Genomic DNA, 26,563 nt, shown 5'->3' with positions numbered 1-26,563 from the left:
CACATAAAGTGTCATAACTAAGCCATAAATAAAGCTATAGTAAATTTGATATGAAGGATCGCACTATGAAGGGGCATATTTGGATGTAATTTTTTTGGGGAAGTGGGCGTGGCCCCGCCCCCTACTAAGTTTTTTGTACATATCTCGCAAACCAATAGAGTTATTTAAACCAAACTTTCTGCAGTCGTTTTTTTTAGCCACTTCCTAATACAGTCCAAAAATGAAAGAAATCGGATCATAACCAAGCCCACCTCCCATACAAAAGTTAGGTTGGAAATTACTAAAAGTGGGTTAACTCACTAGCGAAAAACGTCAGAAACACTAAATTTCACATAAGAAATGGCAGATGGAAGCTGCACTCAGATTTTTTTACAAAATGGAAAATGGGCGTGGCGTCGCCCACTTATGGGTCAAAAACCATTTCTCAGGAACTACTCGACCGATTTCAATGAAACTTGGTTTATAATAGTTTCCTTACATCCCAATGATATGTTGTGAAAATAGGCGAAATCGGTTCACAACCACGCCTACTTTCTATGTACCAGAACTTTGAAGACGATCTGAATCGTTTACTTTACAATATATGTATAAAGTAAGCACTAGTGAAGATATCGGTGCAGAACTTTGCACAAATACTATGTTTATAGTGTGACAACCCCATTCTAAAAATCGCCGAAATCGGACCATAGGTTTTTAAGGCCCCATATATCGAACACGAGGACCTCGGTGCTTCTAACCTAATATTATGGTTTCCAACTTTCAATGGACTTTATACAATATATATGACGAATATGTGGGTCAAATTGTGTATTATATAATATAAATAAAGTTAAATAATAAATTACGAGAGTATAAAATGTTCGAATACACCCGAACTTAGCCCTTCCTTACTTGTTTTTTAATCAATTTCTTTCACATCTCGCTCTATTTGGCATGAAAAAGACTGATTTGTAAATAGTTTTGAAAAAAAAAAATTTAATTTACAAAACAGAGCATGTTTAATAAAAAAAATTATATATAAAAAAAAATAAAATTTCGCAAAATATTTATTTATTTCTCAAAACATGATAATAATTTTATTTTATAAAAAATTTCTAATAAATATTTTTTTCAAAAATTTTTTTTTGTAATTTCTATTTTTAGTAACAACAAAATCGAATAGAATTTAAATTGCTTGTCAACTTGATTGCTTTAAATTTCAATTTTCCAACACAGAAATTGCATTAAATCGATAATTAGCTGCCGGTAGACGAAACAAAAGAAAGCCTGTTTTTTGTGTGAAACTAATTTGATCAACTTTTCACCTTTCAACAAATGAAAACTCAACAAATATGACTAATAATGTGCATACATACATAACTGTTAACACATATACCGTTATTTGTTTTACACGCCTGCCTTTTAAATATTTGCATGCTGAAAGGAGTTACACATATAGACATTGCTTACTTAGACAGAGTATAAGCTTTCATGTTTGTGTGTATGGAAGCTTGCATTTGTCTGTGTGTGTAAGCTTTCATGTGTGTGTTAGTGTGCTTTTAAAGACACTTGCAGGACGGAAAAAAGTTTTTTTTTCTAAACCCACACATTGGTTTTGAAAACGAGTTTGCCACAAAACAAGTCTGAGATGAAAGGTCAAAGCAGATGAATTGCTCTTAGCTACATTTATCATATAAATTTTTACTTGAATATATGTACATACATATGTGTCGAGATGTGTGTGTATCTCTACTCTTCTGTAGCACTGACTTCGACAGTGTAACTTCAAACAAAAAGGGTTCAGTGTGTGCAAACCGAGTCGCAGCCTCAAGGCAAATGCACAAATTTTATTTACCTACAAAAGTCGAACGAACGCCTACACAAATAAAGTGGGCAACAACAAAAACAACAACAGCTAAAAATATGTATTTCGCTACATATGTACATACAAAATACAAAATTTCCACAATAATATTCGTATAAATTGTCTTGTTCGGCATTCATTTCGAATTTTTCGAAATTTAATGAAACTCGAAAAAAACAAAAAAAATTAAATAAAAATAAAAAGACACATATATGCGTGTATCTATATATGTAGGGTGTGTGTGAATTGAAAAAATAGCCAAAGCTGCCAAAATACAAAATGATTTAACATAGAAAAACTATTTTTGGAAATTTTCATCGTACGTATGTAGGCAAGGCGCAGTGTTGTTGTTGTTGCTGCATATTTATTTTCAAAAATAAAATGAAATGCTCTCGTTTAGACATTCGCTTGGTTGCCTTTACAGTTAGTTAGTTGGCCATTGCTTTTAGCCAGCCAAACATTGCTGCAGGCGGTGATTTTTCATGGCGCTTTACCGCTCTTTGCTTGCGCTTGTATTCACTTATGAGTGTATTTGTGTGTGTGTATGCCTATTTGAGTGTGTTGGTGTGTGTGTCTGTGCTTATGACCCGCAGGCGTTGTGTGAATTTTTAGTCATTTGCAAGTGTTAGTCGACACAAACAGAAATACTACCAAGCATTCAAGCACATACAAATCTATAATTGTATATATGTATATTTGTAGTTGTATTTAGTGCGGGCGTAGTTAGTCGCTGGAATTTGAATACATTTATCTCTTTGTATAAATATGTATATGTATGTATGTATGCATGTGCTCAGTGCCCTCATCTGGCATCTGTTCATTTTATATCAACTCGTAAAATAGCCATACTTCGAGTGGCAAATGTATACAAAAATCCATAAACAATATAAGCCGAACATGCAATACATATGCAAGCGTGTATATGTATATGTATATGTATATGAGTATGTGTTGGTGTGTGAACATGCATTAAATAGCCACAGGCAGCTACAAATGAATAATATTTTACAGAAAAACAATTTGAAAAGTACATTTTTATATACATAAATACATAAATACACCTTTATATACATATACATATGTCTTCTCGCTTTCGGTATTCTTAGTTCCATTGCATTCTAAGTATAACAAAAGAAAAATTTGTGAATATCCGCAAAAATATGTACTTGAATAGGCGAAATAGACACACATTTATACATATATACACACCTACACATTTACCTACATTCACATGCACCTACTATCACAGATCAAATACCTATTTATTTAAACATTTTTTTTTTTTAAATTTACTCAAATTGTATAAAATTTTACATAAACGTGATACTGTTTTTGTGTGCATTCTTTCATATTTTCATTTCATTTAAAATTTTTCCGAAAAAATAAATATTTTTCTTGGCAAACAGTTTTAGATATACCGTGCGTCGGTATATGCTTAATAGTCCCACCTACACACTCGTTCTTAATTAATGGGAATTTTATAAATAAATAAATTGCATTTAAATTGTGAATATACTATGTGGCAACAGCCAACAGTCAAAGATACTCCATAGTGTTGCAATGCTATACTATGGCAGCAATATTCTAACCGAAGGCAAGGCAAGAGTGTTGTCGTGTCGTATCTCCAAAAACTTGATATTAAATTACAGTTTGTTTTTATTTTCTATGTCTTCTTTTGCAAACATAAATTTTTGCTTTAGTCTGTGATGAATACGCTTGTGGTGTTGTTACTACCAGTCTTCGAACCCCCTCCTTAGACCAACTTACCATTAAAATATATACCGTTGACTTTATAATAACAACACAACACTTAGCATAGTATAGATCCCGATAACTTATAGAGTCTACAGCGAAATCAACCCTAGGAAAGCACCATTGAAGTATCTCGTGATCTGTCGAAAGCTTGTTCCTAAGCTGATAGATGGTTTACGAATTATCTCCGACTATATTCCGACGTATTACGATGTCAAATCTCATAATTTAGAATTTAGACAGGCAGGTCCAGTGACTGCCATGCTCTTCTCCAAATCACCAGATGATATTTTAAGAACCTTATATCAACAATGTCAGCCTCGAAATCCAACGCAGAATCACTCTTGCCAAAAGATGGACTAAGTAGGCAATTGGAAAGTCCTCTCTCGACGAACCAAAATCAAACTCCACAAGTCGCTCATTATTGAGTCGTGTTTTTCTCTCCCAAATAATAACTAACTCTAGCTTGATGGAAGGTACCTAAAATTCTTCCCCGTGCAACTACGACAACACTTTTCATTAACTGCAGAAACTCGGTCTTAAACACACAAGTAAAAATTCTGACTGTCATTCTGACCGTAGATACTCGGAGTGATTTATAACGGTCTGTACCTCGGGCACATACTGGGATACATTTTCTTTACCAAAAAATTGCTTCCTAAAGAAAAATCCAACTGACGACATCTTATAACTTATGCTTCAAATAACGCAAATGACCTTCGTCTTAATGTCATCCATAAAGCAATATGCACCTATGAAAATCTCTACCCCTAAATTATGACCTGTTTTAGTGAAATAAGAGCTTGAGATACCTCGTGAATACTGGTAATCCTTTTGCAATTACATTCCGGATAAACTGACAGGTTAAATTACTAATGTTCCAAAACCAAACATATGGGGGGAGACTAACTTCTTTTGGTCCGAAGTCTACCTCTTCCGTCTAAAAATAAAAAGTAATTTTTCTAGTAGTAGACTCTACTGTGCATTTCCTGGAAGTAATTTATCTGGTTAGCTAGGCTCAGCTGGTGGTTGAACATCGGCAGTAACCAGGCAGTTTGGATGTCATCACTACTAAGGAAAAGAAAGATATGGCTAGGCATTTTGGGTATCAGTAGGGGAATTGCTTCTCCGATTATTCAAATCGGGTATTGTAAGGGGCGAAGATTGCATACCTCGATTACACAGTCACACAAAAAAAAAAACAATTATTATGACCTGTGGGTCTTATTATGTGTACTATATGTTTCTGGGGTCGCTGAATCCGAATCCGAATCCGAGGTCCCGATCAGTTCAGGGTTTTGTCATAACCCCAGAAGACCAATATGGCGGACAGCGATTTTTCAAATTCATCGGATTCACTTGAAACTCCCTACTCAGAGGTTTTCAGGGGTCACGAATTACGAATCCAGTGTTAGCTTTTCAAAATTCAAAATTGCGGATCCAATATGGCGACGCTTTTTTTTGACAAATTCATCGGAATCGCTTGAAACTCGTTACCTGGGGCTTTTGGAGTTACTGATTGTGAATTTGACGTTACTTTTTACAAATTCAAAATAGCGACGTCGACGACGTAAGATGTTTTAAGGTTTTGGCTTCTTCTTTTTGGCAATATTTGAAAACCACGTCTTTTAGCCTTACCAACCGAACTCCAATTGGATAAGGATTTGACGGTTGGCCAGAAATTACATCGGTCACTGCCCGCTGGGGCTACATGCCGTGAGGCTAAATAACCTGACGGATGCAAGTTGCCAAAGTTGCATGGAAGAAGTGGACCTAGAGACATCGGACACTTCCTCCTTCATTGTCCAACAAAGGGCTTTGTCGTCACTTGTGTGTCTCGAGCATTCATTTTGAGGAGTTTGCAGTTCCCACGACAGTCGGTTCTACGTAACTGCAACCCAGCAAGTTAGCAAAGAAAGGCTCTTTACAGCCATAAAGTCGTCGATTTCTCAGTCCAAATATTTTTTTGCTGACAGTTTCATGAGAGAATATCTATAGTTCTATAGGTTTTATTAAATCCACCACATAGTTACGCTATTTTTAAATATCTTTAAAAACAATTTTTAATTTCGAGATACCATAAAGTAAATATGCATTATTATAGAATTATCATAATTGCGTGTGGACCCCCGTTTATGTCGAATATAATTAATTTCCTACGAGTAAACTGTTTCGAGACTCGAACAAGCAATTCTAGTTGTTGTTTTCTTTCATTTTACTGTCATTCCGATTTGTTTTCGCTTGAATTTCTTTTCACTTCATTCGTAAATATTGCCAACTTAACCTCACAGTTGACACGATAAACAGAAAACCGCAGAGGATACAAGCACCGACAATTTACTGATCATTAAAAATATAATTTCAAAAGATTTACGAAATAAAATAATAATTCATATATAAAATGCGTGAGACGCCACTTTCTACAATTGAGCGTAATTTCATTACGCAAGCAGTTAATCAAAATTTGGTGAGTGGCTGCATGAAAGCGGCAAGCACGCGGTACCGCTAAGTGTGTTTATAACACCATTATTTTTCACATTTTACACTACAGCGCCTAGATGGACGCAAAAATGATGAATTCCGTAAGGTAACAATCAATTTCGGTGCAGATTGGGGCAGCGCACTTGTGGCGCTCGGTGAAACCAAAGTGCTCGCGCAAGTATCTTGTGAACTGGGGGTGCCCAAGTCCACACGGCCCAACGAAGGCATTATCTATATAAATGTCGAGCTGGGGCAGATGGCAGCGCCACATTTCGAGTCTGGACGCAACTCCGAATTGAATGTGCAAATTAGTCGCACTTTAGAGCGCACATTCAAAGATTCACGTTGTGTTGACTTAGAATCGCTTTGTGTTACATCCGAGGAGCGTGTGTGGTTGTTGCGCATAGACTTGAATGTATTAAATCATGAAGGCAACCTCATTGGTAAGTAAATTAGTATTTTAAAGTATCGAAAATTATTTTAATTGAATCATGCTTGCAGATTGCTGTTCAATAGCCGCGCTAAGCGCGCTCTTGCATTTCAAACGTCCGGATGTCAGCATTATTGACAATGATGTGCACATACACTCCGCCGCTGAAAAAGAGCCAATACCAATGGTGTTGCATCACTATCCAGTTTGTGTCAGCTATTGCCTGTTCGATGATGGCCGCTTGGCCGTCGCCGATCCCAGCGTATCGGAGGAGCGCACCGCAGATTCTGCGCTAGTGTTCGGCTTGAATTCATTCCGTGAATTGTGTTGCCTGAATTTGGGCGGCACAACACTTACAAGTTCCACACTGCTGCTGCAATGTGCCACACGCGCAGCGCGACGTGCCAAATTTGTAGTGGATTATGTGAAGGAAAAGCTAGAATTGGATAAAATGGCGAGAGAGGAGAATAGAAACGCTGGCTTCACAGAGTGTGTGCGTCTCAATCAAATTACAGCGTTGGCGGAAAATCGTTTGTCGCTACGTCTACGTAATTTCAAGCTACAGGAAACAGGCGAGTCAAAGGAGGAAAATGCAATGGAAACAAGTGGTGAGGAGGAAAATGAGAGTGAGGAAGAAGACACAGAGGCGCAAAAGAATGGTGAACAACAAACTAATTTTTGTGTTTTTTTAATAATAAGTTGTGAATATGCTAATTTTAATTTCAATATCATACAGTCGTCTCAATTGACGCCAAATCGGCATTATTGGAATCCAATCAGTCAAATATCAAATGGGTGCCAGATGATGACGACGCCGAAAGTAATGTGGAGAGTATGTGCTCGGAGAACGTTGCCGATGAGGGTGACGAATGTGAACGCAGTCTCTCGCAACAGGTGGAGAAACAAATGCATAAATTTTCGAAAAAAGAGTCGAAGCGTGCATTAAGTAAAAAGAATCTGCAAAGTAAGTTTTTGGGCAATAATTGCTAAATTTTATATTCACTTCTTTTTGCCTTTTCCAGCTGAGGCCAGTGATTCAGAGGAGGAAACAAAAGTTATTTTGTGAATGCAATGCAATTTTCCACGCATCATTTGTTAGCATATTAAGTACTGATTTTAATAAATATGCCAAGGCATGCAAAACAAAGACACGGTTTATACTAAATTCATATGTGAAGTGTAAAAGTGTGAATTCTATGGAGCTTTGAAGTGATTTTGTGTCTATTTTTATACTTTATAAAATCAAACACGTCATTATTTACTACTTAAATAGTATTGCAAAAATCGAACAATGACTTTATTCAACAGTGTTGGGTGTGGTTGGCTATTTTACATTTCTATAAACATACCTATACATAATATTATTATTTGATGATTATAACTGCATAATTTCTTTCATTTTTTTTTTCAAATTAAAGTCAACATGAACACGATTATACGATATAAGCAATATTAACTTAGCACTAAATACATATACAATAAGGAAGCTTAACGCGCTAAAGGCTTGTTGCTGCTGACATTGGCATACTAAATATGTTGTAGAATAATAGCAAAACCAATTAACAACAAGCTGGTGTCTAATCAGCGCTTCACTCAGGTTGTATCATTGCCAATGCCATTTTTCTGATCCAGCTTATTCGAGTTGGATTTCACCATGTACACAAAGTAGGTGATGGTTTCCTTCTCTTTGATCGGTATCGTTTTGAAGTGTTTCATGATTGTCTGCAATAAATAAAAACAAAAATTATTTATATATAAAATAATAATTTTCAACAGTCAAAAGCATTTGAATTAATAACACATATGCATATCAACCGTATACTCACGTCCGCCAACTGTTGTCGCTTCATACCGGGTCGCGTCTGCACTTTGTAATGACGTTTATAACGTCTTAATGTATTCACTTGCAGTTGATAGAGATCTGGCATGACGACATCTGGTATTTCATTGTCGGTTTCATTGCTATCCTCTTCCGATTCCTTACGCCGGCGTTTGCTGCGTGCCGATTGTATTTGCGATTTGTGGTATTCACAGATGTAAATGCGTTCCGCGGTGGGATCATTACGCAGTTTTAGACGTTTCTGTTGCACCGTTTTTTGTATACGTTTACTATATCTCGCATTACCAGCGGGATTGCGACAACGTTCGTCATCGTCGATAAGGCAACATGTACTGTGGCCATCACGAGAGTCCTCGTCTGCGGAACTGAACCCGCCGTTATTCATGTTTACAGCTAATTAACAATAACAAGTACGTGTTTTCTCTTAACAGTGCTATCGTTTCAACACAAATTTTTATATTCTTAGCTTTTACACAATTTTATATTTATACAAATCAATGCCACAATTACGTCGTAGCAAAACTTTCACACTTCACTCCACCAAAACGCATTCAGTGCTTCCATCATGAAAGTCATGTACAGTTTTTTTTATAATATTTATGTTCTTGTTGTATTGTCTTAATTATCCGTTTTTGCTTAATTAATTTTCTAACGTTTGTGCTCGGTTGTTTTGAACAGTCAAACAATTTTTTATAATAATCCTGACACAAGGGCATCACAAACGTAAAAGAAAGAAAATTGCAGTTGGAAATAATTAAATAAAGTAAGAAAGAGCGTAAAGAGTACAACAAAAATTTAGTGTTGTAAAAGGCAAATCGTTTATAAACGTCAAAACATTATCGGCTTGTTGGAAATTTTCACACCCTTCGTGACAATTTGTAGTGCAAAGATAGCGGATTAAAAAAATGTTTTGAATCTACAATAAATACAACAAATAACATTAAAAATATATTTTTGTAAGCAAAATTTATATTAAATTGTATAATTATGTAAATTTTCAATGAAAATTGCTTGTTGTGAAAAATATATGAAGTTGCCACATCTTTGTGAGAAATACTTGTTTGCTATATTTCACAAATAATGGTGTTTTAAATTTTATTTATAATTATTTGTTAATAAATTTCTAGAGAAAACTCTTAAATTAGAGAAATTCAATAGAAAATACTACTATTTGTAAACATAAATACTATACACTGTGACATCGAGCTTCCGATCAACCCTGCGTACTCGAAGTCTTGCTCAAAACGAAACTGAAAACTAAACGTCGATTACACTTTGCATTCTTTCGCAAGTTGTGAAGCAGAGTAGTCAAGTTCGTTTTAGTTCGCAAACTCAAATAGGAAAGAAACGCTAGAGAATTATTAAATACTTGTCGCCCGCCCTACAGCAAACTCAAGAAAAAAGTATTAACTCCATTTACACGTTGCAGTCGGTTTTATTTGTGTTCTTTGAGTGAATTTAATGCAATAGCAATTGGGAATGCGCATTCTAACGGTGTGGTTAAAAAAGTAACTAAAGTCCGTGGAAAATCGCAACGAAAGCACAAATAGAATATATATAAATTTGGAAAAAAAAGTGAAGAAATCGCGAATTACAAAGCCAGCCAGAATCCGAAAGTCGCGAGTGTTGTCTGTGTAGTTGTGTAAAGTGACTGAAGGAACATACATACACATAAAAGCGGAAGAGAACGCCGCCGTTGCTGTTGTTGCCACAGTCGCAGTTGTCGTCGGCGAAGTAGTTGGAAAAAGTAAAAAAGCAGTTTACCGCATTGGTACAAAGAATTTTCCAATTGAAATTGGTACGCGTAACTATTAATAAACAAATTACCAACTCGCAAAATGTCGGTTTTAAATAAATTCACAAAAACCTTGTCGGCGGATGAGAAAGCAGAAATTTTGGAGAAATTTACAGAAGTAAGTAAACAATACAAAAAAACCTTGCTGCACCCCCCACACAGCATAGAATACATAGTTGATTGGTTGTGTTTGTGTAATGCTAGCAGCGTTTGCTGCTGCTGTAGACGCTGACGTCGTCTGTCGGTCGACGTAGACGCGTCAGACGCAGTCGCTATATTAATAATTGCACAAGTGCGGTGTTTTTACTGATTGCATGTGGAGAACAAAGTATTTAAATTATGCTTCTTTGAAAAATTGACGCCAAATTGGCATATGATAAGTCGACGCACATGATGAGTCATATTTGCAGTCGCGTTGAAGGTAGTGGTGGAACAGGCGACTGATGCGCAAACTGAGGGCGAGGTCACCTAATGATTGTGATGGGGCGTAGCGCTGAACTGTGCAGCTTAGGTACGACGCATAGACAGGACGGACAGAGCAAAAACTTCTACGTTATACACCTTTCTGCAGCCATTGCAAACAGGACCGATTTAAAGGAGTGTCTTTATGAAAATAAAGTTACTGTAGCCATCAAAAAACTTGAAATGAATTATATGCAAAGAGCAAGCGGGACTTATTAATAGTGCAGTCTTGCACCCCCATCATGGAAGATGGTGCCAAACAAGGGTGGCTTTGATAAATGACTTTTTGCTACATTCCAAGTACTTGCGTCAAAGATTGGGGTTGTATTCTATTTAAGTAAATCAGCTTAAATGTCGAATTCTCGGTTTTATTGCTGTGGTACACATATTTATATGACTTTAAAGTGGAAATGAAGTGCTACTATAAGGCACTACCGCGACTATGCTAGCTTTGCATTGCTGTTGCACGTTGCCGGCAACGCCTATTGCTGCATTTGAGCACCCAACATAGTGTTGCTCTTCCTCCGCAGTCTGATGTTTCTTAACCGGTGTTGACTATCGCATGCAATGGATAACGTTGCTATGCATAACTCTGGGGCAATGCATGCATCTACATACATACGTATGTATATCATATTATGATTCAATTGGATACTGCCGGCATTGGAGCGCATGTGAGTTGTCAAGTTCAATGGCGTAGGCATATAGAAGATAAATTTACACACACAAGCAGATGCTGTATAGCAGAGTATAATGTGGTAAAAAATTCTACAGATTTATTACAACATGAAGTTGTTATATTTTAAACAATATTGGTTAAAAAACTTTTGTTATTCTAAACAGTTGAATTTTTTGAAATCTAATTTCTTTATTTTTGCAGTAATTTTCAAATCAGCACATCCAATCAGCGTCTGTACAAAAAAAAATATTTGCAATGATTTCCATAACTGACTGCACTTTCCACATTTAATGTACAGCTGCAAATTTTATTGTCGACATTAAAGGCGCGGGAGCAGCAGCAATGAAGGCACCGAGTGTCATTTATTTGTTTATATACATTTTGTATGTACAATATGCACAAATACAAATACATATGCAAACACATGTATTCACAGCATTAATGCCTTGACTTGCAGCACATGATTGTAACTCAATAATAGTGCACACTTGGCTTGCTCTGCCGCTCTGCCGGGGGTACTTTAGCTGACAAAGTGCTTGAGCTCGCGTTGTTCATTCTCGTTGATGCGACGCAGTGAAAGCAATGCATGTCTCCAAGTGCACCACTTCAAAGTGTTTTCATCCGGCTGCGTCCGTGCATTGTAATGCATTGAATATTATTAAAGAATATATCAATACAAATTTTTTATGCCGGCGCTTGTGACTTGAATAATAAATGTGTGCTTCCAGCAGGTTCGTTTTTTGATACGCAGCGTATTGTTATGTACTTATTTATATATACACACGCCTGCATGCACTTGCATGCCAACTGAAAGTGTATCGTACTATATGCCTCATGATCCGATTAATTGACTTGAGTCGCCAAGTATTTGCGAGTGCCTCCTATCAAGTCGCCTGTTTGGACGCAACGCTTATGTTTTTTTCTTTATTTGTTTGTGTTAATTCCTTTGTGCACTGTTATTGTGTGTTTATGCCAAGCATTAAAACGCTTAAGCGCAAAGTAATAAACTGTTAACCAAGCAGTCAAGGTCTTTCCCAAGTAATTTACAACAATCACATTTCTTTATGATAAATGCCACGAAGCGTGGATACTGTACAAAGTATTGTTAAACTTGAAAAAATACATGTTTATGTACATACATACAAACATACATATGTACGTACACATGTACTTATGGTTATATGTATTTTCAAATTCGAACAGAACGCAAACAATGTGCTTACATTCATGCGCACATACAAAGTTACAAGTGGAAAAGTAGTGGCAACGCCAGCTGCACCCATCCAAGCAGCAATCTTAAGTAGAAATGTTTGTTCACATATGTGAGTGTGTGTGTGTTTGTAATTATTATCTAGCAGCTGTGTGCGATATCTGAATATCAGTTGCACTTTTATCGTTATTTGCAGCATGTGATATGTTATACGCCCGTCTGCCCTACCGTCAGGCTGTTGTCAATCAGCTGGCCAACAGTCCATTTCACACAATATGCATGCAAACACTTTTGCGTTTATATTTAGCCATTTTTTATTTGCATAACTAAGTATTTTAACCAGTTTGGTCATACATTACTCAGCTAAAACACTTCAGCTGTCAGTTTTGTGGCCTCAAACAATTGTTTTATGTGGATAAATAAATACTAGTTGTTAAGAAGTCGCTTATCACCTTTTGACGTTTATCTTCCGCTACGCAAACAAACACATGCAATTTCATGTATACCCTGTAGGGATGCCATTGTCAAAGTGTTTCTAATTTTTTATAAATTTTATTTAAATTTAAATGTAATTCACGAAATTTAAAAATTTAAATTTCTAACAAAATTATATTTATTTTCGTTATTTATTGAATATTTCCAGTGCTAGTGACATAAAAAATTTGTGATATTCTGTTTATTGTGTCCACTTGGCAACATTTTGCTCTCTGATTTGTTGTTTCTTTTATTTATTTTTTTCCGTTTATATTGTGTTTTATGTGCAAAAAAGAATGTCGTTAAAATCATGTGGTTGATATGGGTCAGCCCAAAACACCTGACTGACTGACTGATTTGATTAGCCATTTGAAAAGTACTTTTTATACAAAAATAGGTAGATTAGATAATTAATATGTACAATTGGGGGGTTTTAATGTTCGCGCTAATCATAAATTCAAATTGTGCGATTAAACTAAATTAATAATTATAATTTGAAAATATATTTGTTTCACCGTTAAGTAAATTCTGTGCAATAATCATGGATTTCTTATTTATTAAATCAATAAATTAAAAAGAAATCAAAATGTCATTGTATTGCTTAAGCGATTATTACTTGATTTGCTGTAATTTCTAAATTTATAGCCTAAATGCATTGTGTTCTTAGTACCCTTAAAACCTTTGGTATTAGTTTATCATTCATTTCCGCATAAAATAACAATTTACAATAGGTTTTTATTATTATTACTTACTTTGAAGATTATTAACTTGAATAATTTCTTACAATTTGAAAACAAGGCTGGAGAACTGTAGGCACTCGTCTTCTACATTTTACTTTTTTTTACTTGTAAGTTATGATTAACTTTCTTAATCAACCTGACGAAGAATACCGATCTGTTTAAAATTTAATTTGCCAATCCCGATTTGTTACACCCGTGTTGTTTTTGTTGTAACGGTAACATTAAACTATCTGAATCGACATGCTTAAGTCAATTGCCATCGAAGTTATCTAACGGGAAGCCCAGGAAATGAGCTATTTCAACAGGGTCGGACCAAAAGGAAAAAGGTGGTAGATGGATGGGATTAATCGGGCATGCAAAGACCCTCTTGGCTCCCACGCCACAATCATAACATTGAAGTTGTAGATAATTTCCAGCGTTAAAAACCCAAATAACAATGTCAGCCTCGAAGTCCAGCGCAGAATCATTCTTACCAACAGGTGCCATTTTTGACTGAGTAGGCAATTGAAAATTAAATTCCTCTCTCGACGAACCAAAACCGAACTCTATAAGTTTCTCAACATTCCCGTCCTAATGTATGGTGCAGCAGCGTGGACGATGTCAACATCCGATGAGTCGGCACTAGCTGTTTTCGAGGGAAAGATTTTGCGAAAGATTTACAGTTTAAACATTGGCAACATCGAATACCGCAGATGATAGAACGATGAGCTATTCGTCGACATTGACATAGTTCAGCTAATAAAAAGACCGCGGCTACGCTGGCTAGGTCATGTTTTCCGGATGGACGAAAACACTCCAGCCTTGAAAGTGTTCGATCCAGTACCGAGGAAGAGGAAGACCTCTACTCTGTTGGAAAGATCAGGTGGAGAAGGATCGGGCAGCACTTGGGATTTCCAATTGGCGCCTAACTGCCAAAAGCAAAAAAGCAGGAACGTATGGCGCACTGTTGTATAGTCGGAAATAACCGCTTAAGCGCCAACTAAGAAGAAGAAAGAGGTGTGTAGTGTCATGCGAATACGCATTACATGCAGGGCATATATTGGGTATGTCGGCGTTCAGTCTGGATCTGTAAGAGTTTTATCAACTACAGTAACCAGAACGAAGTTGCGCGAGGCAACTGAAGCTCGGTGTCTATAATTGGTGGGTGGTTTGACTCTAAGTACGCCATTCACGGCTAGGAAGTCAAGGAATGTGTAAATAGCACCACTGTTGAACACTTCTTCAAGTTCTGTAGGAATTATTTAGTTTACAATGTACTGCCAGATGGATTCATCGGCGGCTATGTTTAATGTATTGCTACAACAATAATAATAATAGTGTGAATAACCCACATTATGAGAGTAATATATTTAATTTGAAATGTATATCATTTATGGGATTTTTTGATAAAAATGTGGTTTGTATTTCCATAAAACTATGAAGTAAACCACAAAAAAAGATTTTATGCGTAAGGAAATTACTACTGAAAGGCACTTACACATATCTTTATTTATATTGATTGAGTCATGTAACTCCAATGGGCGATTGCACTACGCATGCAGAGTGAAGTCATGGCGTGTTGCAGCCGCTGATTAATCAATTCCTTTATAAATGTGTCGTGTAACTCTGCAAACATATTTCTTATCGCTTCAATTGCACAATTGTTTGGCCGCACTAATAGACAGTAGTCCAATGGACGCTGACTTTCGTGAAATAAATTGTGTTGTGCTGCCGCAAAACGCCGAAAATTTCCATAACCAACCTAAATAAGTATAGCTACTGCCAGCAATTTGCAAAGTCTGCCGAAACTACTTAGCTAGGTACTAATACCTTGTATGTAAAAGTTGACTGTGCTGAATTTCGCTGTCATTATTTGGCATAAATGACTTCATGCGTGCAGCGTTGCCATGAGTTTGTTGAACTCCAGCAAGAAGCGGACGCGACACTTTTTCCGAACGTCTACAAAATGCTAACTATCCAAATATTAATAAAAATAAAAATAAAAACAAATTGTTAGTGCTGTGCTGGCATAGCTTAAGTGCTTGCCGTAAAATGATTTCCTTTAGTTTGGCGTTGGTGACATTTTGTCTAACTGTCGCGTCGCCGTTTAGCCACTCGCGTATAGACAGACAAGCTTTTCCATATGCCATTGGTAGTGGGTGTGTGTAAAAAAATATTTATTATTGTGACGGTGACGGTGTCGGCGTTAGCTATACATACATACAAATATATATATATATAGTCAGATGTTTTATATATTTTCCTCCAAACCGCAGCTACTGTGTGTTGTTCGCGGTTATTTTTTATTTTTTTTGTTTATTACTTTTGCTTGACACGCGGTTAACCGCAAAAGAGAGCAACACGCTGGCAAGCGTCGGTGGGAGGTTGCTTCAATTGTGCAAATTGTATGAATTCATATTTTTTATATTTTTTATTTACTTGCATATTTACTTGTGAGTGTGTATATGGCAGTTACTATGTTGCAAGCCAGCGTTTGGAAGTGCGTAATGTTGCGTGTGTGTGTGTGTGTGGCTTGCGGAATTCAGGCCACTTAATGCGCGGTCGAGTAAAAGTGATTGGAGAAACTCGGCAAGACAAAAAGTATTAGTTGACAAATAGATACCTACATACATATATACATATGTATACCATAAATCGTTGTCAATGTGCGCACAGTTACTTAGAAAATTAATTTGAAGCGTATGAGCAAGCTAAAAGTCATGCCGGAAATTATGAGTCACCTAAAGCCAAAATATATAACCACTGACAACTGGATATTTTCTTGTTTTTCTTTTAAATGCTGGAAAGTGAAATTCATTCATAAAATTAGTGCTGGTGAGGTTTTAATCCTTCATACGTTTATTTAGAAACGGAAACCAGTCACTTGAGTGATGACTTGAAAAAACTAGCAAATCATAGACTACCGGCATACAGAGGAATAATCGGTAATGGGTTTCCAGAACCCAAACTTGTACAAAAACATCTGCTAGATAAGCTAGAATTGGAAACCTTCTTTGTAGTGGAACATTATTCCATATAAAAATAGTTCGAAAAGAATGAAGAGCGGTAAGAGACTATCATTGACCACAAACTTCTCTCTTTGCATCCCCAACGAACCCAACTCATCTAATAACACCCCTTTCTCTTTGGTCCGACCCTATCTAAACAGCACGTTTTCTGGGCTCCGCATTAGATGATATCGACGACAACTAGACTTGTAATTTATTAAAACAGCAACAAACTACTACAACAATAACAACAACCGATCTACGAATAATCTAAAATGTTCAAATAAGTAATCTAATAATATCTGGAGACAAAGTTATGACTAATACATGGGCAGTAATTTCGAAGCGTCTGATTTTTGATTGTGTTGCACTCTTTTGCAAATCTTGCAAACCCCGGGATCCATAAATCCGAGCAGTCAGAGCAATAATATTATATTCTTTTAATTAGTAATAATCAAATAACTCTAAACTAACCTTCAAAATGAACAGTTTAGATCACAAGTACGATCCAAAAGCGAGGAGGCTAATTTCTGGCTGAATGTCATCGTCAATAAAATATGCGTTATTGGTCAGGCAGCAATCAACACTTACTGCATGAGTCATTGGGCCGTACTTTTTCCGTGATGATCAATAACGGGAATCGCTAGCGCTAAAAGATAACCGAATATTTTTGGTCCGAATTGGATGATATGGACTTGGACAGTATGTGGTTCCAACAGGAAGACCCCACAAGCCACACAGCGAATGTCACAATCGATGTACTGAAAACCATGTTTGGTGGACGTGTTATCTCACGAAATGACCCAGTCCATTGTCCGCCTAGAGCGTGCGATTTAACGCCGTTAGACTATTTCCTGTGGGGCTTGCGTCAAGTCTATGGTCAAGGCCAACAAGCCAAGATTGATGAACTTCGTACGAATATCGAACGCGAAATTATAGCAGTATTGGCAGATTTATGCTTGAAAACCTTCGAATATAGAGTTCAGCGTCTGGACTTCGGCTAGCGTGCCCGTGCTGGCCATGTGAAAGAAATAGAGTTCCATACATAATTTCATCGAATGTACTTTCAAAGGAATAAAGAATTCCATTGATATCTCAAACCATTTCTTGAGCGCTCTTATTGAAAAACGAATTAGTTGTTGTTGGATTAGTGTGCGAATTCGGTTTAATATAGTGAGTCACCGGAATGGGGGCTCTTGTAGATATCTTTTGACACATTTGATTTGACCGTACTACTTCTCATATGTTGTATTTATCGTGACAAGTTTCCCCTGATCAATTGATAGGGCTTCTGCTCGTGTGCTATAAAATATATACTAAAAGTATTATATATGCAAATCAATATTTTATCATGTAAATTATTTTTTATAAGTCAGTCGTAAAATAATGTTGAATTCAAGTATTTTTTATATTGAGCAATACTGGCAACCTCTCAGTTGTCATTATGTTCCATTTTTGTTTGTTGTTGTGTTACTTTGAAAGTTTTGTAATATTTACTTTTTGATATTTGTCATTTTCTGTCACTGGCATGAATTACAAGTTGCATTATACAAGAAATACACATTTAAGCTTTATTTTTTACGAGCGTGCACAAATTGCCTGCTGAAGTATATGCAAATGCAAATGCAAAACTATTTACATCCTTTCTCAACTAATTTATGTCACTTGCTTTTTCCTGTCACGCCAACATACAACAACAACAACCACTGCGCTAAGCCGCTGTGTCATACTCTTTTTCTTTTTCAGCTGCGTGCCAGTGATTGAACCCGTCCTCGTGATTGACCCCATTGTGTACTATACGTTGTTTAGCAAATTGCTCAACGCTGTAAACATGAAATACACAAAACATTTCGTTTATTGCGCTTTTCACACGCTCCTCTGCCGCCTGGCGCGCACTCGCGCTTCGCTTGTGTCGCGTGCTGGATTCTTGCGCACCAAAAAACAAATATACAAATGTACATATATATAGTATGTGTGTGTTTGTATGCACCTTCGTTCTCTAGCTTTCCGTTGCTGTTTCATTCAAGCGCGACCATTTGGCTTTCAGCGCAATTACCGAACAACGCGCAACACAATATGCCACATTATTGGCCTGCAAACGGTCGAAGAGGTGATAATGACTACAACAAATAAACAAAGAAAGCAACAACAACAACAATGCAGTATATAGTGTATAAGAGAATAGTGAACCGAACGCCTAGTAGTTCAACTTGTGGGAGCCCTTTGCTTTTGGGGACCTTTGTAACGCGTGTAAATATGTACCTATCTGTATATGTATGTGTATTCGTTTGGTTCAACGCGCTTGTTAACAACATTCATGCCAGTTGTTTTATACTTGTTTTGTTGTTGTGTCGCTTTTTTCTTCTTTTCTCGCGCATTCATTTGAAGAATTTGTTACTTGCTGTCAATTGGATTTTTGTGTCACTGGAATTGGCACTAAAAAATTTTTAATGTTTATTGTTGTTGTTGTTGCCTCCGTTGAACTTGTGTAATCACCCGCAGCGTCAAATGCAAATTGTTGTTGTTGTTGTTATATTGTGACCGCACTGCTGGTGTTACGCCTGCGCTATGGGAACGTGATGCGCCTGTCAACTGCGTGTGCGCGCAAGTACAGCGGCGAGGAGTGGCATTTTAATTCGCTCGTCACTTAATTTTATGTCATTCTGTCTGTCTGTCTGTCTGTCTCTCGACATGAGCTGTGAATTGCAAACGTCGTAGTTGAAACTAGTTGGCTGCCAAAGCACGCCGCCTGCCTACCCACCTACTTACCTGCCTGGTGTTTCTAGCCATTTTGTTGTTGGTATATATCTGTATATGTACGTGCCTTACTCAACCGCTTTGTAGCTGACTTATGTGATATTCGCTTGCGCCGCGTCGCATTTTAAAATTAGCTCCACTTTAACCGTTTGTCATTTCGACTTTCGGTTTCATTTCGAAGTTGTTTGTAAACATTCAAGTTTATTTTGAATTCACTTTTTTTTCTTCTTCAATTTGCCCTAGTTTGATGTCGTTTTTACATGCAAATTTCGTATGTTTTATTCAGCGCATATCACTCGCATTACGTTAGAAGTTACCACCCCCGCGTTGTTGTAAGTCGTTGATTGACCTACTCTATTCCTTATTGTTAATTGTTTATTCATTCAAGTTTTTCACTTGGCGCCGAGTTATTTTTGACTCCCACAATGTTAACATAACTTTTTCATTTGTTGTTGTTGTTTTCTTCATAACTAAATTTTTTTTAAATGCAGCGAATTTATCTTATCAGAAATGTATTTCAATTATGCGACACCACAACCCAATTGTTTGCTTTATAAATGTAAGGTTTTACAGCTCCTGACGCGATTGCCAGTCAGTGTTAATCAAATTAAAATTCTAACTTCATGGTTGTTGTTGTAGCTGGAGAAAATATTTTTCCAAATAATTTCGAGGAATATTGTTGTGTTGATACCCCTTGGTCGGACTCCACTTAGGTTAGGTTATTAGGTAGATCTCCGCATAGGAAGGAAATTTTCCGTTAGACAGTATGAGCACAATCTTTTGTGATATCAAAAGCTCATATTGGTTCAGAAAACATCCTCACGATTTGCCAAAACGCTTAGAATCTATTAAAAAATTCTTGAGTCGGCTAATGTCAATTCTAGTCTAATTCGCTAGGTTCGCCGAAGGTTTCGTCCAAGGTGTTTCAAAATCTAAAACTTACCGATCGAAACAGGTTTAGGTCGCCGAAATAACGAATAAAATCTGAGTCAATTCCGATATCGTAGAACCGACTGTTGTGTGACTTACGCAACTTCGTTCTTTATACTATAGCAGGTATGGACTGGACCCCGACATACTCAATATATGTTCTGTTTGTGACACTAAACACCTCTTTGCACGTCCTCTAAATCCCACTCATCTAACAGCCATCTTCCTTTGGTGCCGACACTATCAAAACAGCTCCTTTCCTGGGTCTCCCGTTATATAAATTCGATAACAATAAATTATGCTAGCCGATTCAGGCAGGTTTGGGTAGCCGTTGCAACAACAACCAAGATGTTTCAACCTCAGACTGGCAATTGCTGGGCTTTAAAGGAGTAAGAAGATGGATATGATTCGACCTCGCTTTTCTCAGGCGCAACAGTATTTAAGTTTAAGAATCGGGTCTGGGGGACCAAATACCTCTTAAAAAATACCCCGTGGTCTTTTGTAATCCCGATTGACATAACCTCATTCTTTCAAGTGACAGTAGGTGGCTCCTTTGTACTCCGAGTATCTTACCTATCTACTTCTTCCAGCCACCCTGTTTCTTACTTATTTGGAACTACAGACTCGAATTTGAATTTTTTCTATAAAACTCAAATAAGAGACTTTATTACATAGTATTTGAAGAGTCCGGCTTATTTCGTTATTAAGTAGGCAGACTTCATAATAAGATAATGAAGATACAATTCAGATTTTGCAAGTTTCCCACTAAGAGCTTTTGAGCATAATAAACGAACTACTACTTTCGTTTCGCTTTCACAAGCTTTGTTTTAGAAACACTTAACTTTTCTTAATTTTTGGAATTTTAGACGGAAATCATTGATTTATATTTCCATAATGCTTAATCTGGCAACACGTCAAACTGTGAAGTTTAATTTTTTCTCGGTTCTTGAATTTGTGCTTAAATTTATTAATATAATTAAAGAAAGTTTACTTTTAATAAGTGTAATCTAAAGCTAAGTATTTGTGCTAATTTGCTTTTGTGTTATATTTAAAATTTTAATTGTATTTTAACTATTTTCTTAAATTCTGGTGCCGAGTCTTTTAAATCATTTGTTGTTGTTATCAATTATCAATTTTATTTCCTACTTTGCAATTGTTTGTGCGATTGCATATTGTTTTTGTTTTAATTTGCTCTTTTTCTTTTGATTCGTCTTTTTTTCTTTCATTTTTGCTCACAGCTGTTTGCGTGTTATTTTTAAGTGGCTCAGTGCTTCTCAAACTGCTCACTATTATATTGGTTGTGATCTCGGCTAATTCAGTATAACTATTATTGTTTTTCTATTTACTATTATATCATATTTTAATTTTTATTATTATTTACTATTCTGTTTTTTCCTTCAATTTAAATTTTTTTTTTCATAACTTAACAAAAAATGTTATAAAAACTACATAATCAAAGTAAAAAATAATATTATTCGTAATCCGAAATTGTTTTATGGTTTCGTTAACTCCAAACGCAGGATTTCAAATTTTCCGTCCGCGATGAAATATAAATCAACAATGTCATGTGACAATTATATTATTTCTAATATGTTTGCAGAATTCTTCAAATCCAATTATTGTTCAAACTACCCTATGAATGTGCCATATCATCAAGTGTTATGTCCGAGTACTGTAATTAATACACCAATTATTTCTGAAACAGATGTCTTAAATTATTTAGTTACGTTAAAAGATTCGTTTAAATATGGCCCTGATATGATTCCCTCAAGCTTTCTTAAAAATTGCGCAAAATATATCTATCTGCCCTTAACTAAGCTTTTTAACCTATCTCTTAAACAAGGTATTTTTCCGTCAATGTGGAAAAACTCTTTTATATTACCTTTGCATAAAAGTGGAGTTAGATCATCTGTTGAGAACTATAGGGGGATAGCTAAAATGTCAGCTATACCCAAACTTTTTGAAGCTATTGTCACTGACCAAATAACTTTCTTAATCTCTCCTTTAATTTCATTCTCTCAGCATGGATTTTGTAAAGGGAAATCTACAGTAACTAACTTGCTTGAATTTGTAAACCATGTGTCAATGGGTTTTAGGGATAATAAGAATACTGATGTTATATATACAGACTTTAGTAAAGCATTCGATAGAGTAAACCACTCAATTCTTTTGCAAAAACTGAATCTTCTTGGTTTTCAACCAAGACTTCTTGAATGGGTATCCTCATATCTTACTAACAGAAAACAACAAGTTTTATTTAATAATACTTTATCCGATTCAATTAGTGTCACTTCAGGGGTTCCACAGGGTAGTCATCTCGGCCCGATTCTGTTCTTGTTGTTCATCAATGATATACCTTCAGTAATTAAGTTTTCAGAAATTTTATTATATGCGGATGATGTAAAACTTTTTAAATCATATACTTCTCATAACGAAAGGACTGAGTTGCAATCGGATTTAAATAATTTAGTTACTTGGTGTCACAAAAATGATATGCCACTGAATCTTAAAAAATGTAAAACGATGTGCTTTTCCCGTAGAACTGTTGATCTTTCCCCCTATGTAATAAATAACTTCAGTTTAGAGCAAGTTTTTAGCTTTGTTGATTTAGGAGTTAATATGGACCCTAAACTAAATTTTAATTCTCATGTAAATTCAATTGTCTTAAAAGCTAAAGGTGCTCTTAGCTTTGTTAAACGTTGGTCTAAAGAATTTAGTGATCCGTATATTACTAAAATTCTTTTTACAACATTGGTAAGGCCTATATTGGAGTATGGTTCTGTGGTATGGAATCCTAGCTATCAATCCCATTCTGATAAGCTTGAGTCCGTTCAAAAACAATTTTTACTTTTTGCTTTAGGCCACTTACATTGGGATTCAAGATTGAATCTTCCCCCGTATACTAGTCGTTTAAAACTTATAAATCTTCCCACACTCACTAGTCGCAGAGAAATGCTAGGTATAATTTTTCTAGTAAAACTTCTGAATGGTTTAGTTTGTAGTTCATTCCTTTTGTCTGATATTAAGTTTAATGTCCCATTGCGTTCATCCAGGCAGTTTAGACCATTATTTCTAAAATCTTCTAGAACAAATTTTGAGTTAAATGAACCATTCTGCCGAATATGTCATGATTTTAATTCGCATTCCAGCACATTTGATCCATCTGACTCAATATTTAGCATCAAAAAAACTATTTTGTCTTCTCTTAATAAATAATATTCAGAAATTTTTAACTTTTTGTTTTTATAAATTTTTAAATCTCAGCTGTTGAAATGTTTCTTTCTGTAGCTGAGCAGTTTGAGAACCGGACGCTTAGAAATCTCTTGCCTTTCTAGACTCGGCAAATTCCGCTCGTATGCGGACTGCGCCCCACGCGTCGGTTGGGCGGGTGGAGGGTAATCGTTTGGGTTAATAATAAGTAGAGACTAGTAAAAAAGCTTAAAAAGAATAAAAGGGGTTAAACCACTTTAAGACACCCTAAAACCACTAGGTTTAGGAGACTTTCTGATCTGTATAATTAGGTTAGGTTAGGTTGTAAGGCTGTTCCCCGGAGGGAAACACATGTAGACTAAAAAAGATTCTAGTAGAAAATCGCCTTGAACCTACTACAAATCTGTAGAGAGAGAACTGTGGTCGGAAAATATGTTCCCCGAATTTCCACTTTGAAGATCTAAATTTAGTGAGCCATTGTACATATATTTGAAGATATTAGTGTCAAAATTTTCCTATACTAACTAAAACTTATATGTAAACAAAGTCTTATATCGAAATCATACTTCAATTTGAGGTTATGAATTTCCATAAATTTTCTTCTTAAAGTAAATAATTTTTAAAAGCCACAAGACACCTTCCGTCGAAATCAAAAACAAACAAAAACAAATTGCATGACTTGGCGACAATCAAAAACGGTTTGACCTGATTTGTTTTTTGCCGAGCCAAAGAGCTTTCCAACACTCACTCACTTATTGTTATTATTGTACGCAGCGCGCTTAAGCCGTTCACATTTACGAAGGCATTAACAAAGAATTCCAGTCGTAATACGGAATTAACGTTCGACATGTAAAGTGGGGCTGACTGAATCATTACCAATAAACTTGAAAGGCACACAAAAGCAAAAACAAAAAGAACTTAGTGGAAAAAAAAGCCACAGAGGTGGCAAATACCTTCAACGTATTGTAAACAAATTAGCGTTTTTCTTGCGCGCACACACGCAAGGTGATACGTTAACGCAGAGAGAAAAAATGCGAAACTCGCTGGCAACGCGGCAAAGACAGCGCCAGAGTCAAGACAAAAGCCAGCCTGCACAGAGACAAGAGAATAGCGGCAAATTCTTAACGAGTTTGAAAAATGCAAAAAAATACAAAAAATAAAATAAAATGAAAAACATGCATATCGTTAACGCCGCGCAAAAGCAGTTAGAAGTGGAATTTATAAATAGCTGTAGCATATATGGGGAAAGTGATGTCACGCCTGTTGGCCAGCGCCGACTGGAACATAGTTTGTTCCGTTCTTTTTGTGCTTTCTTTTTCATTTCTGTCAACTTTGATTGCACAAATCAGCGAAACTTGAGCAAACATTGGGCTAATAAATCAAGGTAAACCGAGACATGACGGTGTAAGGTAACAAAACAACAGCAACAACACAATGCTGTAGCAAAATCGAGGTGATTGCATTGCAAGCTAAGCAAAAACGAAGACGACGATGAAGACAAAGACGACAAAGGCGGTAGTAATGAAGTTGATAAGTCATTGCGACGTGCGCTCGAGTCATGCGGCAACGTGGCGAAAAGGTATAAAGTAATATAATAAAAATTATATAAAATGAAATAAAAAGGGAAAGAAAATAAAATTTTATAATAAAAGAAAATGTAATGAAATAAAATAAAAAATGAAATTAAGTTGAATACAATTGAAATGTAGTGAAAAAATAATAAAAAAATGTAATAAAAATAAAAAAAAATTAAATATAATACAAAAAAATGAAAAAAATATTAAAAATTGTATAAAAAATTAGTAAAAAATATAAAAGGATTTTATTAAGAAATATAAAATAATTTGGGAAAAAAATTAAATATAATACAAAATTTTAATAAATAAATATAAAAAAATAAAAGGATTTTATTTAAAAAAATATAAAACAATTTTAGAAAAAGGAACAAAAAACGAATAAAAATAATAAAAAATTGAATATAATAAAAAAAAATAAATAAATAAAAGAAATATAAAAGAATTTTATGAAAAAAATATAAAAAACTTTATTGAAATAACAAATAAAAAAATAAATAATAATAAAATAAAAAAAAAAAAAACAAAAGTTAACGATAAATCAGGCACAATTTTCGCAAAACCACATATATTTCACATTTTATAAGTAAAAAAAAATATTATAAGTTTAAAAATAAGTAGCGATTAAGGTTTATGTATTTATCTTGTAAATGCAATGGGGTTTCACTAGCCAATGCAAACATAAATACATACAAAGTAGAAGCACTCATATGTTGGCATTTTATCTGCAGTTTTTTTGTACTTTTTTTTCCACACCGTGATAACAATGTATGACGCAGCATGAACACACACGGTTTTTTTTTCTTGCGCTTGCGCGACATTTATCACTTGCAATTAGTAAGTGTCAGCGTGTTTTTTTCTTTCTTTTGTACATTTGCTGTGATTAGCGGCGAGTTCCATAACTACAAGTATATGTTTTTCATACACACATGCATACATACAAATATGCGGAACGGTAGTAAATGTTTAGTTGGAGCAAAGTACACATAAATAACGTAAAACATAAGTTTTCTTTGTTTATTAGTAGCTCTGTCGGCTTGTAGCATGGAATCGCCGCTGTACAGTGATTTGAAGCTTAAGTCACTGTGTAAAAACTTGGTATTTGATAGTGAGTTCGCTAAAAATTTCAGAGCTGTTGAGTAAGAAAGGGTGACTCCGCTTCGTACATAGTAGACTGGGAGTTTCCCCATTCTCCAGCAGTCTACTATTGCACAGCTGAACACTTACAACTTATTTCAGTGCTGGATAATTGTTAGGTCGAAAGCTTCTGACACTTAGATCAAGGGTCAGTAAATAGTATCCTTCTTTATGGCGTCCGAGTCAGGTCTTAATAAGTCATATTTTTCTACTCTTTGTTCAGAATTGATCTTTGGAGGGATAGGGCGCTGTAGCTCAGTAA

At 35.7% G+C, this 26,563-nt stretch overlaps 3 protein-coding genes across 6 annotated transcripts in view; 2 read left to right on the top strand and 1 right to left on the bottom strand.

Moving 5' to 3' along the window:
* The window catches only part of LOC105219228 (troponin T, skeletal muscle), a 39,952-nt gene extending 30,889 nt beyond the window's left edge, over positions 1-9,063 (bottom strand). The window contains exons 1-2 of one of the 4 annotated variants that reach the window (XM_054230464.1): positions 8,333-9,063; positions 8,188-8,228 (exon numbers count right to left, since the gene is read on the bottom strand). In XM_054230464.1, the coding sequence (XP_054086439.1) occupies positions 8,188-8,228; positions 8,333-8,731 (440 nt within the window). In that variant the 5' untranslated portion in view covers positions 8,732-9,063. The remainder of the gene's footprint in view (positions 1-8,187; positions 8,229-8,332) is intronic. The other 3 variants (XM_054230462.1, XM_054230463.1, XM_054230461.1) reach the window with 3 other exon arrangements.
* LOC105219226 (exosome complex component RRP45) lies at positions 5,854-8,186 on the top strand. The gene is made up of 5 exons (XM_011195212.3): positions 5,854-6,062; positions 6,147-6,519; positions 6,578-7,165; positions 7,243-7,470; positions 7,529-8,186. Exons 1-5 carry the CDS (start codon positions 5,997-5,999, stop codon positions 7,570-7,572), a joined length of 1,299 nt encoding a protein of 432 aa, XP_011193514.1. The 5' UTR covers positions 5,854-5,996; the 3' UTR covers positions 7,573-8,186.
* Positions 9,064-9,618: 555 nt separating the features above from the next.
* The window catches only part of Pls3_0 (plastin-3), a 35,015-nt gene continuing 18,070 nt past the window's right edge, over positions 9,619-26,563 (top strand). The window contains exon 1 of the mRNA XM_011195210.3: positions 9,619-10,259. Within this exon, the coding sequence (XP_011193512.2) occupies positions 10,185-10,259 (75 nt within the window). The 5' untranslated portion in view covers positions 9,619-10,184. The remainder of the gene's footprint in view (positions 10,260-26,563) is intronic.

Source organism: Zeugodacus cucurbitae, chromosome 5 (genome assembly GCF_028554725.1).
Source record: "Zeugodacus cucurbitae isolate PBARC_wt_2022May chromosome 5, idZeuCucr1.2, whole genome shotgun sequence".
In the NCBI taxonomy this organism is placed as follows: Eukaryota; Metazoa; Arthropoda; class Insecta; order Diptera; family Tephritidae; genus Zeugodacus; species Zeugodacus cucurbitae.
The sequence above is the reverse complement of the archived record's forward strand: the minus strand, read 5'-3'. Positions and strand labels throughout refer to the sequence as shown.